Raw genomic sequence first — 15,870 nt, forward strand, 5'->3', positions numbered from 1 at the left:
TCTTTTGATGCGGCCCAGGATACGATTGGCCTTCTGGGCTGCGAGCACACATTGCTGGCTCATGCCCAGCTTTTCATCCACCAGTACCCCCAAGTCCTTCTCGGCAGGGCTGCTCTCAATCCCTTCACTCCCAGCCTGTATTGACACTGGGGGTTGCCCCAGTCCAGGTGCAGGACCTTGCACTTGGCCTTGTTGAACCTCAGGAGGTCCACAGGGGCCCCTCTGAATGGCATCCCATCCCTCAGGCATGTCAACCGCACCACTCAGCTTGGTATCATCTGCAAATTCGGGGACAGTGCACTCAATCCCACTGTCTATGTCATTGATGAAGATATTAAACAGTACTGGTCCCAATACACTTTGCTGGGACAGGGGTTCCCTTCAACTGAGGTGTAACTGCTGTCATTTCAGACACCAGCCTGAGCAGATCCCATCTGAAGCGAGATTTACGTTACAATATGGAACTCTGTTCTGTCAATTTTTTTCCATTTTTTAATTTTTTTAATCTGTAAGCCTCTAGTAGTGGAGATGTAATTCTCTTCAAAAACTTCCCATACGCATGTTGTTGCTTAGCATATAAACCTGCTCTCCTTAATCACCTTTCCCAGGCCACTTAAAAGCAGTCCACAGGGGACTTCAGAGGTATACAGACCACAGATTGAAACCACCGACTCAAAGAAATCTTAGTGGATACACGCGAGATACAAAACCAAAAGAGATCATTAGTAATCAACTCTATTTTTCTCTTGAGGTGGGGAGACAGCAGTTCTCCAAATGACCTTTCCATTGCAGTATTTTATTAACTTCAGCATGACAGAGTGGGCTTGAAATCACAGACTTGTTAAAAATCCTTCAATGTTATATATGCTGCCCAAGATCCCCTTATGTCAAAGAGCCCAAGATACTTCTCAAGCTCTAGTTCTTTAGGTCACAGCAACAAATGAAAACAGCCTTTGAATATGTTATCGAATACGTATTTATGACATGTCACAGGAAGGCCTTTCCCAGCTCCTCTAGTAATTGAACTAAACTAACAATTAAATCAGAAAGTGTCATTAGAACTGGAGGGGAGGGGGGGAAAAAAAAAAGAAGAAAAACCCAACCAAAAACCCCACACTTCCTTTTCTGTTTAGCAATACCAATTGAGATAACTCTTAATTATAATGTCTAAATCACACTTTAGTTCTCCAACCAGTTTGATCAACATTGTTCTATGAAACATTAAATACCTTATCTTTAGTGCAGATATCTTTAGTATCCTAGCTCCAGCCATTCTTTACACAACCTAAAGTAAAATGTAAAAGCCCCTATACACAAGTCTTAAATCAGACGTGCCTACAGCAATATCAGATCCAAATTTTGTTTTATATTGTAATATTATATTATAACTGGAGATCTGTGTCTGAAGCGACCCTTTATAACTTACCCCTCACTGCCAGTAACAGTTTCTGAGTTACATTTCTAGGTGTTGCTGTACAGCACAGCAGGGAACTGCAGGAACTGCTCTGCAGTCCCCTGCTCGCCACCGCTGCACAGCACCTCTCAACCACACCCGACAGCAATACAAACACAAAACAAATGGTTAACAGGCAACCTATGTCAGATAGCAAAGATTCCCTGAATCCCAATCTAATGCCTTAGTTACACAATCATCTGGTTTTCAAGAAGTTTTCCTGAAATATTTCAGAGGAGGCTAGCAGAGAGGAAGACTTAAGAACTAAGTAGTCTCCCAGTATCGTAGGCATTTATCCCTATGTCTGCAACCAATGGTGCTTGCCCTGGCAAACATTTGTAATATCCTATTAGCAAACTGAGTGAGATACGAATAACAACTATAAAGTCCAAAGTTTTAGACCAGTTTTAATGACTATATATTCCATATACAGCTGTACAAGTAAACTGTGAGGTCAACTTTTTATGGTACAGTGTCACTTTAAATTCAAACATGCACTGTATATTATAAACTTCCCACTATATTTAGCAACAATTGGCTGGTACAGAAAGATTTCTTCCAAAAATAAAATAAAGCACTTCATATCATTCAGCGTTCACATGTAAGGAAAATTACAGTATTATCACAGTTATCACAGTCCTGCAGGGCCAAAAAAGATAGGAAGTACGAGAATGCAAGTGGATGAAGGGCCATCTGGAGAGAAAGGAGATGTAAAAGGAGAGTGGAAAAAACAGAGTTCATATTGACTACTAGATATTAGGAAGTTTGTTATGAAGCTTGTTATGAGTCCTCTCTCTCTTTTCTTACAGGAACACTAAATCCAAAAATCTATAGAAGTATTAACTTCTCAGTTACTGTGGTCATTATGTTCTTTTGGTTGCGGGAGTTACAGAGACATAATAAAACAATTTAATTAGCACAATTAAAATTAACTAATGTTTTTCTGATTAAACTGATTAAATTACTCAGTCTGTTTTAAGAAAGAAGTCTATTGTAGGTGGGTATACATTCCTTTCGGGAACTCTTGTATTACATATGAAAATTCCCTCTCTGATTAAAATAACAAGAGTTTATATTTAACAAAATATAAAAAAGTGAAAGATGAAACTTAAGTAAGTGTTTGGCACTCCCTACAACATGTTATATCAATATAGCAAAGATACATTTGGTGCTGTATACTGAAGAATAAGTGTTGCACTCTTGAAGACAAATCCTTGCAATTTTCCAAAATTAAAAGGTTAACGATATTCCATAGAAAGCTGCCAAGGTCCAGGAAGTTAAGATTTCTTGACGTTTAATTTCTACAGCAGCAACCCATGCAATATGAACCCACTCCCAGAAGTTATTAATTTTTGTGCTTGTTCAGTGTAATACGTGAGCTGCTGTCTCCTAAGCTTGGCTAACACAGTAAAACCGCTGAGGAGGAGTACAGAAAAGAGTTGCATCCAGACCCTCGGTACTGATTCAGGGATGAACAGGTGATGGAACAACAGAAGCAAAGGAATAAAGATTCCTCCCAACCCAACAGTGGAAGATCAGAGAGAGATCTACTTGTTTTCTTCCACATCTTGTACAACTGTACTACTCTCAGGTTAACCTCTACAATTACCAAATTCCTACACAAGAAGTGGGATTTCCTGCTTTGAAGTGTTACACTGGTCTTCTCCATCTTCTTGAGCTGCACTCTTGAGCAAGAGCAATACTGGAAGGAGTGACAAGGAGAGCAGGGAGAGGGCATGTTTTAGAGTAACAGATATCTGAGTAAGAATTGGAATCAGGAGTTTTATGAATTTGTGTTTTTAGTAAGTAACAATTTTTATGCCCATCATCTGTATGTTCCTCTTCATAAACAGGGGCAACACTATTACCAACCTTGCCCAGTAACTGAGAAAAATTCTAACTAAATAGGTGATATATCAAGGTCAGTAAAATCAGAAAGAACGCTGATTCCAGAGTTTATAAACCAAACCCACACTCAGATCACTAAGCCATCCTATCTCTCAGTTCTGTTTCCTCATAAAGAAGACTAAGAAATTAACCTGAGTTTTATTTCTAACTTTTCATGCTTTTAAATGATTCTCTGTGTTGAAGAGAAAAATCCCATTCAGTGACAATTCATTGACAGGTATTGGAGGCATCTTCCCTCATATTTCAATGCACATGACGCACATCTAATGAGTCATAGAATCATAAAGGTTGGAAAAGACCTCTAAGATCGAGTCCAACCGTCAACCCAACACCACCATGCCCACTAAACCATGTCCCTAAGCGAAATTAATGAAATTGTGCCAAGCTCTCTTTGCTAGAAAGGGGATGTTCTTTCACCTCTTCAATAACAAAATAGCTGCAAATACTTCAGTTGGAAGAGGAAAAAAGTCCTTCTTTTCTAAAAAAGAAAGCACACCTCTGAAATCAAATCGGTCATTTATATTTGTGTGAAAAAAGGAACAAAGAGTGAGAGTTTAAAAAAAAAAATTGGGAGAAGTTGGAATGTGACCTGTTTGTCACTAATTCAATAAAACAAGACAAAGCCTTGACTTCTAACGGAAGTTTTAATTTATCAAAATTTGAGGAAGGACTCAAGGGCTGGTTACTGAGGACAAGTGCTACAGAAACTTGAGCTGTGTAAGGGTATAAAGGGCCTGAAAGCTCACTGCCAGAGGAAAAGGCAGTCCCCGTGTTCCCTCACCAAGCATTCCTACTCCCACACCACCAGCTTGGGTGATCTTGTGGTCACACAGTGAAGAGGTGCCGGGAACGTGACCTGGCCAGAAGCGAGCTGGCCAGATAAGCCAGTTCACCAAACGATCAGGTGTGCCGATGCAAGGAAGGAGCTAAGGTTCTGTATCCCAGACCTCAGCCACCTTTATTTGCATGGGTTATTTTTTTTTAAGCAGACTAGATATTGAGAGTTATTGAGTTCACTATGCTGGGAAGCTGTCAGTAGACTGTCTGCCCACAGCATGGTGACACAAAGGTGCACCCTGAAGTGGTGTGCAAGAGCAGTAACGGGCACCATTGTGCCAAACGGCTGCCTCTGGCAAGGGCTGAAGAGGCAGGTGACTCAAGCAGCTGGCGCAGGAGAGGTAGGTTGACTCCCTGAACTTCTCTGTCCCCATTTTAACACAGACATTAGCCATTTCCTCTCTGCTCCTACTGCTCAGCACTGCTCCATCAGCTCAGCTCAGCCTTTCGCTGCCCCCCTCCCTGATCACTGCTTCCTGCCCACGCTTCCTACTCTGCTCCCACCAGCTCCTGAGAAGCCGCTTTACCATCTTTAAACCACACCTGCAAACTTGGGAATTTTTTAAAAGAAAGATCCGTACAAACAGATGCTTTAATCACCGTGAAAAATTCAAGGGTGTTAATCTCGCCTCTTATCTACCAAACTTTACAACTCTGTTGACAAAAGAAGGTACCAAATATTTATAGATGGTATCTCTAAAGAAAAAAAACAAGTGATTTGTTCCCAAAATCCAGACCACATTACCACCTGTATAATATAGATGTATCTCCATACAATTAAAAGAACACTGATACTTAGAAAGGAAAGCTCTCAAAGAGAATAAGGAAAGGAACGGGAGGGGTACATACATCCATTCTGATACGTTGTTTAGGCGAGACCATCCCTTTTTAAAAATATCATTCCAGTATTTTAGCTTCATAATTGTTGGTTATCAGTTCTTTCATTATAACTCAAATCTGAAAATTCAAAAGTGAAAAGCACTGGCTCGCTGAACTGAGGGAGAAAACAACCTCTCCAGACAAAAGTTAAAAATCAAACTTCAAAGTGATGCTGTCCCATCTTAGTGGGAACTGAGACATTTACTCTCCCCAGAGGAAAAAAGAGAGGACACTTACGCAAGTTTGTGACACTTACATTCAAGATACAAGCAAAGGCAGATTAGTTTAAAACAAATGGATGCCTCAAATTCCACATGAAAGAGCAGGATGGAAGACCAGGAGGAGGATCCATAATAAAAAGGCAGGAAATTATTACTTTGCCTGCAACTTGTTCCTTATTAAGATTGCCACTCTATTTAAAGAACTAAAAAAAAAAAAGTAAAAAAAATAATCAAGCATTTCTCTTTTCATTTGCCCCAATTTTCCATCCTTGTAAGTTATGTAGGCTGATGATGACAGACATGAGGGTTTGTATTAGAATATCAGCTTTCAGTCATGAAAAATGCTTCTCTAAAACAACAGATTTAAATTTGTCCAAATAAATATAAAATAGGAGAATGTGTTCAGCCATGGGAAAATAAGATGACTGCCAAATCCCACTGGAAGTGACCATCAGCAGATAAGAATATTGTACTGAAGTACTGAACAGCAGCATAAATTTAAAAATATTTCTAGTTAGGTGATTCCTCAGATAATGCTAATGATTTCAAGAAAAAACACATTCAGGTCACCAACAGATCACAGAAACTTTCAACATATTCACGCTGAAGAACAAGTCTGGTAACTCTTAAGCCTACAATATCAGTATGCTGATGCAGACTTGTGTTTTTATGCTAATGCTGCAAACTGGCTTTACCCAAAACTCCAGAGCAGATAATTTAATGGCACAAATTATTTTCATCACAGTCAAATCATGGCACCTGAGGGAAGAAGTATTCTTGAAGTTGCTTGTACCTCCCTCAACAGTAAAAAAAGACACAAAAATCCATAGCAAAATCACCTCAAAACTACAAATCTTTGGCCCAAAGGCCTATTCACTGCAGAATCACTGCAACCCCTTATTTACAAAAGTACATATAGCCTTCTCAAGGGTGAGGAGGAAATAAGCCTTTGGATATGTTAATGTTAACTGTTAGACTGCAATATATCTGAGGAGTTTTAGAACATGAACTTTTGTTAGACAAAGTATTTCATATTAATTATTATATCCTTTGAGAGACCTGCACGTGAACTAGCTCACAGATCATCAGGTTATCAGCGTAACAGACTATTCTACTCCACAGAGATGAAATAACTTCAATACTCTTAACCAAAGGTAGCTTTAACAGTCTACTTTACTTTTATTTGGAAAATTATAGTTAATTACATTGCGCACATTGCTCAAATACAGGAGTTCTTCAGAGCCTCAACAAAATCCAGCAGAAGACTGTAAACTTAAAATTTACTATTATCAGCCTTTACTTTTAGATGAATACTACGGATTTTCTTCTCAGCTCTTCCTTCATCATTCTCCACAACTTCTGATATGGCCTAGGTTTTTTACATATATTTTACATAAATACACACATGTATATGCATATCTATATATAAAAATAATATACAATTGTAATCAATCAAAGTTCAGTATTAGTGGGTTTTTTTAATTCCATTTAGTCTAGCACCTTCAACAATCTTGCCAACTTACACTAGTGTGCTGGTCTATGACCACTTGAAAAGGGAAACTAGAATTTCCAGGGGTAGCCATGAGATTTTGCTGAACATATGGTACATATGTACCCCAAAAGGTACCAGCACATATGGTACCCCAAAAGACCAGCTAACAGTCAGATGAAATAGCCTCTGTATCAAAACAAAAAGTACCCAATAGTGTTTATAAATTTTAAAAGAAAATTTGGAGTTATTCTACTTATTGACAGGAACGTAGTCAAAAAGCTAAACTCTGAAGGGATGAAAAAGCTAACAGTTCTCTGTGGAGCTGTGGGGCATTGCTTATGAACATTAATTTACGGGAAAAATCCTAACCATCTGAAATTATACCGTTTCTTACTAAATAAAATTATAGAACACACATTGTAAGATAATTGGTTATGTGACGACAGTAAGGAGGTAAGTAAGAAGTCAGTATCTTCTTACTTCTCTTAGGCATTAAAACAATTGAATACCCAGGAGAAACTCAACTTCACTGAGCTATCACTATCACCACTCCAGCTGATAGTAGTTTTCATTAATATCCCTCTCCATCCAGGTAAATCCAAGTATAAATTAAACTGAGGCAGCAACACAGGGTTTGAAAATGCAGGAAGGGCCCGTGAGAGGGGTGACCCAGCTGGTGACTCAGCAGGACTTTCTCTGCCTCTTCCCCTGCAAGGGAGGGCAGGAAATTTCAAAAGAATGTGTTCATACCAAACACAGCTATGAGTTATGATTTAAAGCAAAGTCACATGCCCACAGATAGTAAGGCCAGCAGAGTAAACCCAGCAGTGAACCGGTAACACACAAAATGAATTCCTTCTTCACAAGAAGCTGGACGCCGCAACCCAGCATCCTTCAACACCGTTGGTGCCCGCCATTGAGCTCAACCATTTAGTCGAGCATGGAGGCTATACCATAACTGTTTGTCATTTAAGTATTCCTATGTTTGACTATAAATAATGTAGATCACATTTGTGGAACATGATTAATGAACAGGACTCAAAACTTCAGCCCACACAATAGCTGTGGGTAAATAAGAAGTTCTAACAACACACTCAGGATAGCCTATTCTTGGCAGAGAAAACTCCTACACTTGCTCTATCACTAATAAAATTATCTGAAAATAACAATACGTAAGAGCAACTGCATAGCATTAGAACTCCAGAGGCCTGTCTAACCTGATATCCCCTCTCTGATAAAGTCTGTGGAAGAGTACAAGAACTGAACACGCACACAGTAGATGCACCCCAGTAACAAACTCTCAGCCACTTATTTATGGCACAGATCTGCTGAGCCAAACGTGGTGCCTCCATGTTTATCACGATGATGCATTTTTCTGCACAACATTTCAGAGATCAGCATCTTAACGTGCGGTTCTGAGCTCACCACCTGATAATTTGCTGAATATCTTAAAAGAATTCAAGGAGACAAAAGCAGGTGACAAACAACCCTTGTTTCACATTCACCTTCTTCATGCACCCATATCACTCACAGTTTTAGAGGCTTTCACCATCTCTCTCCTTCCCTTCCCCCCTAAATCACCCCCCTCTGTGCTATTTCAAGTGCTACTGTATTTTCTGAGGCCTGAGGAAGGGACCCAGAGCTGCACAGCACTTGCCACATCAGCATACCATGCATACATGTAGCAACATGATAACAATCTTTGTTTTGCTTTCTACTACTTCCATAACAATTCCTACCATTTTATTTCTTTGACTTTCATAGCACATTTTCAGATAGCCATCTAACACCAAGACCCTGTTCCTAACGAGAGGTTTTTGTCTGCCATTTCACTGCCCAGGCACCATAGAATCATAGAATCATTTAGGTTGGAAACCCTTAAGATCATTGAGTCCAACCGTAAACCTAACACTGCCAAGTCCACCACCAAACCATGTCCCTAAGCGCCACGTCTACATGTCTTTTAAATACCTCCAGGGATGGTGACTCAACCACTTCCCTGGGCAGCCTGTTCCAATGCTTGACAACCCTTTCAGTGAAGAAATCTTTCCTAATATCCAATCTAAACCTCCCCTGGCCATGCCTGACTCACACAGCTTACAGGCAAGCGATTGACATACCTGTTGTATTTCTAGTTATTTAGTTTCATTATTGTTAGGCTCTTCACCACATCTGCACTTGGCACTCAGCTTTGAGTTTGTTAACAGCAGCAGCAAACTTTGCCATCTGACTTTTCACTCTTTTCCAGATCATTTATGAATATTTTGGAGAGCACAAGCTCACAAGTCCAACACAGATGCCTCCACTAGCAAAACAAGCAAGCTATTCCTACTCTCTGCTTTGCACCTTGGCGAACTACCTGGGCACAGCAGAACCCGCCTCCCCACCCCACGGCCACTGAGCTCTTCCAAAAGCCTTTGGTGAAGAACGTTTCAAAAGAGGGCTTGAAAAACCAAGCTCACTGACTGAATGTCCCAAGGCCACAGCGGTTCTTATGAATCTATCAAACTCCACTGAAGCCAGCAACTCACTGCTAACAAGGTCCTAATAACCATGTCTAGTTTTCAGCTATTAATATCTAAACCAGATTGTCAATCACCAGCTCTTTCTCCCAGCCAAAATAATTTGCAGTTTTGCACACAAGAAAGAAGTAATGAGCCCTAGAATTGACAGAGCGATTTTGTTCAAGTTAAAAGCAAAAGAACTTCACTTTCCTTCCAACGTATCTAAAAACAAAACAGTAATTTGGTTAACCACAAGTATTACAGCCTTCCCATGATAAGGCTAGCTTCAAATCACTGAAAAATAATTACTAAGATGGCTTCTGTTGATTTAAAAGTATATAGTGATTTCCATTTCACTGACTATATTCATTTTGTTGATTCATTTTATACAAAGAAAAACAAACCGGTCATTTAAATAACTGTTCTTCAGTGAACAGTTTTCTGCCAACTAACAAGAAGGAAAAACCACGACACAGACAGAAGAGCTACAAATTCTGTATTCAGTCTTAAGAGCAGGGGTTTCGCACATCTGCATTTTTACCCAAGGGCTGGGGAGGAGCTGAGTTTTCATTGACTTGAACAATATTTATTTCATCCAAACAGTTTTCAAGGGGGAAATGCCTGCCTGTCAAGAGTTTCATTACTACAGTCAGGTCTCAAACTAATTACTTAATGGGAAGGTATGTTAACAATAACTTTTACCAAATAAAAACTTAACATAAGTAGGCTAACAGAGAAGTTACTTGGCTAGCTACAACTGTTTGAATTACTGATTTTAATCAAGTAACTTGAGTTATCATGTGGTTTTCCTCTAATTATTTAGTTTCAGCACTTACCTTTATTCAAGCTATTAATCCGCAGTTCAGAACTTTGTAATAGGTTGCATAGCTCATTTAAGGGTTGAACTGCCTGCATTTTACCTCTTCACTGATTAAAGGGAAATGAATGTCCCAAGAAGGTTTAACAAGCCTGTCCATTCTACAAGTAAACCTTCTCCTCCCAAACCATCTCTTGCTGCCAGAAAAAGGTTTACTGGATGAAAACAAGGAATTAATGCCAGTAAAGAACACCACAACTTTAGGGCACAGTTGATCTCAAGTCTTCCCTTCCCACACCCCCACCATCACTAGTTGTGAAAGATCCCAGTGGCACTGGTTTTTGTTCCTTTACTGTCTTAGAAGTCTTACGTTACCATTTCTACCACTTTCTTTCAAATTTTTTTCTGCTAGATGTATCAGCCCTCATCTTCAGGGTAAAAAACACATCTTCTACCTCCTTCTCTGATCCCCAGTCTTTCTGTACTAATTTCTCCATGCTGTCATTACCCCATTTCCAAATATCTGCTCATTTTCTCGGTTTTTTTCGTGTAGTCTTGAGTTCTCTCCTTTTTCATCCTGCTTACCCGCACAGCTGATAACACAAGGTGTATTGTCAAGAGTTGCTTTCTCAAGAAGGAACACACAATTCCACATGCGTGTGAGAACTGTAATTTAGGTTCTCCAAACAAAGCCTGTGCGTGGAGGTGGGGGGAGAGGAAGGGCCAACACAGGTATAAAATTTCACACCAATTTGAGGGGGGCAGGGGAGAGAAAGACAGTCTCGAAGATATTTTTTGCCCCTTCAAGAGGAGAGCTTCCTCCTCCTTCCCAGAAAGACAGCGTCCTTCCCCTGGCCCAGCTTAGTCCCCAGTCTCCCTCCCTGGGATTCCCCACCCTACGGCACCTCCAGCGCTCCCCCCTCCTCTCTTCCACAGGGAATGTGGAAGCCTCTCCCAGCTGCTGAGCTGCTCCATCTACCACTCCTTGTCAGCTGCCTCTCTGCAGCACATACATCTGATTCCCAGACCCACCTCACGCTGTGCAGAGCGGCTAACAGAAGCAGCCGGCAGGCAGCAGTGGAGGGGACTGCTGAGCAGCTGCTTTCCGCACAGGCCTGGGACACTGGCTAAGACAGCTGTTTTTATGATTTATTAAGCTTATTGTAGCATCGTATCATTATGACTGCATTCCAACAATTGTCTCCAAATATTTATGGGCAGAGCTACTTGGCATTAATTACTGACTGTTTTTTTTAAAAAAAAATAAAATCAAACCTCTGATATTTTGACCACCTATTCATTCAGTACCAAAACTTCTTGAATGATGACTCAGAGCCAGAGGCAAGCAATGGCAAATGCGAAGGTCCCAAAAGGCACTTTTTCAGCTCAAGCTTAGCATACTAGCATGTAGTCAAACCTGCTAAGCTACAGAGGATCAAGATGTTTTACTTTTTTTAGCTTTTAATTGAAAAATGATGTGGAAGTAATGCATTTTCATCGAAACCCGGCAGAGCAGAAACTCAGTAAAATAAAACTTCTATCCTATTTGAGATTTCATTTAAGCCTCAGAAGATTTGATTTCAGACTATGATTCACATCTGCTGTCTTCTCCTTGCATAAACTGTTGCCCCATCACTTCTCAGTTGCATTACTTAGTGTTGAAGAAGTTCATCCTGGAAATTTTTTCACATGTAAATGTTTCAGCTTTAACTTAAAACCACGAAACGTTCCCTTAGGATTTAAGAAAACCCTTGGTTTGACCACAACAAACCCATTATTAACACACACTTCTTTCTCCAAGTTGCAAATACAAAAATTCATAGTTTAAATGGCAATTCTCACACATGCTTTCCGTCTTCCCCTCAAAGGAACCAACATGAAAAAAAGGCAGGTATTCAGCTTGTCCTGTTGCTGTATCATATTTTGGTCTATCCATAATGTTATCCTGTAAAAATTACTGTAAGGACATCAGCAAACTACCTGAATCTCATTTTACCTTCAGTTTCTGTGCACCAAGAAAGCCACATAACCAGTAACAAACAGGGCAGTCAAACAGGAGCAACTGTTCTGAAACCATAGATCCTGTGTATCCTGGAACGCATTTACAGTAATTTAAAACATTTTTCTACTCATTGGAAGTAGCTTACCTGAAGGACAGGCACTTTTTGTGGTGTGTTTTGTGGTGACTGGTGAAGCTGTGCCCAAGGCTGATGATGAGGATGTGGCGGTGGTGAAGACTGATGATGTATCCCTGGATGAGGCTGCATGGGAGGACAGGTTGGCATTTGCTGTTGAAAAGACTGCTGTTGACTAGGAAGCTGCTGGCCAGATATTAGTCGCTCTTGTATTGCTTGTGGATCTGCAAGGCCAACACCTGGACAACCATTTGGTCTCATGTGCCCACCCATCTCCCGTGGTGTTGAAGACATACCCATAAACGGACGATTCTGCTGCATGTTTCGGGGGCCCATATTCCTTTGTCCAATTCCCATGGCACCAGGGGGCTGGTGTGATGGCTGAGGATGGGGTATATTTGGATAACTGCCAACTTCCATTGGTATTCCAGCACTACCAGGTCTAACCTGTGGAGGAGGTGTACCTGCTGGATTACTCATTGCTTTCATAGGTGACATGGGAGGTGGAGAGGCATAAGTTCCCTGAGGCTGTGAAGGGTGCATAGTTTGCGTGTTCATTTGGTTAAGTGAGCCACTAGGGTGGATGGGTTGCTGGTGCATTAGTCCTTGACCACTGTTTGGTGGAAATCCGACAGCATTTGGGTATCTTGGTACAGATTGATTCATTGGAGTGTTATTTGTAAGGCCTAAATTCTGATTCATCCCTGTATTATTAACTAATCCCTGATTAAGGTTACTGTAAGGATATCGAGAATACTGCCCTGAGTTGTTTATAGTAGGTGAGGGTACCGTCTGGCTCCGAGAACTAAAATTAAGTGTTTGCGGCCTAACAGCACCCTGCTGGGGAGGATTAGGGGAGAATCTGGGACTGTGGGCTACTGATTCTCCATGGAGAGCAGTGGGGGGATGGTGGTGAAATTGCTGGACTGAGTGTCGCAAAGAAGGTGCCATACTGGGATTCTGCTGGGGCACATGAGACAAGTGGCCAGGTCCTGAGGTGGCAATGAAAGGGTTTCCCTGATTGAGGCCTTCTTGGCCTTGAGAAAACTGGTTCATCCTCTGCTGTTGTGGCTGACTGTGCTGCTGCATTGAAAAATCACCACGAGCCATGTAGTTTCCCATCTGCTGCATGTGCTGAGGATGGCCCTGCCCAGGGGGTCCAGAGGGTGCCTGTGGTGGCTGTGTCGGTTGCGGTTGCTGCTGCTGTTGCTGCTGGTATGGTGCTCTTATCTGGTCTGGCACTTGAACTGCCCGTGGTCCCCACATGGAGCCACTGTCTACGAAGGGTTGCCCGTGTCTTTCGTTCTGCATGCTGGGATAGACTCCCATCTGACCACCAGCACCACTGCCATGAGGAACCTGAGGAACTGGAGGGTTGTGATACTGTGAATGAGGAGACGCTATACCATTCCCAGGGGCATTGCTTATCATCCTGTTCGGCTGATCCATCAGGTGCATTTTCTGCTGTTCGTATTGATTATAGTGATCAAAATGGGTCAACTTGGCTTGATTTTGATTTGCAGGGGGATGATGAAGAGATGACTGTAAAGAGGGAAATCCTTGATCCATGGGCATTTGCTGCCCCATAGGGTTTACTGTATTTTCAGGATATCCACATTCTCCAAGACTTTCCAACCCTTCACTGAAAATATTCCCATCTTCTCCAAACAGACTCATCATTCCTGGATCTGCCATCTTTTTTCAGCACACAGCTCCTCGGAGCTACAACTAGAATGCTAGTCTGTGCTTCACCTCGGCGAGGTGTTTTGTCCTCAAAGCCTTTAATCCTCAACTAATCTCCTTCATGTCATTCCATATTTCCTTAATTCTTTTGGACCACGCAGTGTCAGGCAAAGTCTGGTTACTGCTCCTAGAAAAAGCAGGGGAAGGGGGAGAGAGAGAGGAAGATACTGAAATAAATAATGTCAGGCAATATAAAGAAAACACACTTGACTGTTTTTTAGACAATGCTAGCTAGTTTCAGCCCCTGAAATACATCTTAAAAATCTATTTCACTTTACGAAGGACTCATTAGTTTTATCAGAAGCTTTATTATGACAGTTAGGAAGCAAGCAAAACACTAGCCTTAACCTTAAATTAATCCATTCACTACACTTCCTAGTGCTCCTTTCTTGGGTGGAACAGAACAAAAGAACACAACATGCAGCAGCAGCAGCTGCCACAGCAGGTAGGCAGATGTATGAATATAGCCAAGCAGCCCATCTGCCGAACTAAAGCCCTGAAAACGCTCTAGTTACCAACAGCATGCCCTTAACCTTATTCCCTTGAGCTGCGTAATCAGATGAGCAAGCAGAAGCACCAAGTCCTATGACAGACTAAAGTTAGTTATACGGACAAGAGATTTTTCAAACGCACACGAAGGTGACCCTCTAAAACATACCGAATGCCAAGACTTAACATTTAGGCAGCCAAAAAAAAAATTTTTTTTTTTTAACACACACAATTTATCTTCATTTAATGAAGTTGCAAACTGAAAGACATGATGCTGCTTCCCATTTAAGCAAAACTATATGCTCAATTTGTGTAAGAAAATTAAATTCAAAAGCTTCATTCTATGATAAGGTTGATTTCTCAATCTGTATCCTCATTTCTCTCATGATGATAACAGGGAACACTATCATTGGAGTTCATTATTCATCTTCAGGCAATCACGCTACTAACTGCAACTACAGCACTTTAGAAGACCACACTGAAGTTTTGTTCTCTCCAGAATTACAATCTTGAAAACTCATTCAAAAGAATTAGTAATGGCAAAAGAATTGAAATAATAAAATGCTAACCTACCAAGGTACATACTTGGACTTGGGAAAAAGGAAAAACGCAGCACACAGTAACAGAGTAGATTCAGAAAAATTCCCATTTAGGTTTTTCACACGGAAGACTGGCATGTTCTGAAATGTGTCCCCCGTCCTCTCCCTGCAACAACTTGAACAATTTTGTTTGCATCTACGTAGCAAATAAAAACAACTATTTTTGCATCTTTGTCGTAATTTAGTAGCGCTGTACTTGCAGGTACCAACTTACCCTAATCAGTGATCAAAGAACAGAAGATTTACAAGTTTGTACTTTTGCATCTTGCATTTTGTTGTGGAGGAGGGATGCTTTCAGTCACTTTGGATGCAAAATGCCAGGCCAGACTATTTTAACTGAAGGCAATTTGTCCCAGACAAGTTTTAGGGAGAAGATATCAGCACATTTATTACACTTCTTGTAGCCATTGTCAAGAGGACCTTCTACAGCATGAAGTAGAGGGCAAGAGGAAAAGCACAAGCATTTATCACTCCTCTTAAAATAGCATTTGAATGTCACCTTTAAAACCACACTCTTAAATCTCTTTAGTGCTTGACTGGGATATTAACACTTATATTTCTAAATCACTTGGGGGTAAATTTCTATGAGCCATCTTCATATCGCTAATATCTGTTTCTTTTTATTTCATTTTCTTTATTAAGCAGAAGCCATCTGTAGTATTCACCACCTCAATCAGTTTATTAAAGCACAGCATAAGGAAGTTCCAACAAGGCAAGAAGGAGCCTCCTTCACCAAAACAAGCTTTTGGCATTAGACTGCTGCAGAGCAGACCACTCTGCCGTGGTGAAGATC

The 15,870-nt window shown here is 40.9% G+C and overlaps 1 protein-coding gene across 1 annotated transcript in view; it reads right to left on the minus strand.

Moving 5' to 3' along the window:
• The window catches only part of CHD7 (chromodomain helicase DNA binding protein 7), a 91,289-nt gene extending 77,179 nt beyond the window's left edge, over positions 1-14,110 (minus strand). The window contains exon 1 of the mRNA XM_009289234.2: positions 12,259-14,110. Within this exon, the coding sequence (XP_009287509.1) occupies positions 12,259-13,941 (1,683 nt within the window). The 5' untranslated portion in view covers positions 13,942-14,110. The remainder of the gene's footprint in view (positions 1-12,258) is intronic.
• Positions 14,111-15,870: the final 1,760 nt, after the last annotated feature.

This window comes from Aptenodytes forsteri, unplaced genomic scaffold (genome assembly GCF_000699145.1).
Source record: "Aptenodytes forsteri isolate BGI_AS27 unplaced genomic scaffold, ASM69914v1 Scaffold139, whole genome shotgun sequence".
In the NCBI taxonomy this organism is placed as follows: domain Eukaryota; kingdom Metazoa; phylum Chordata; class Aves; order Sphenisciformes; family Spheniscidae; genus Aptenodytes; species Aptenodytes forsteri.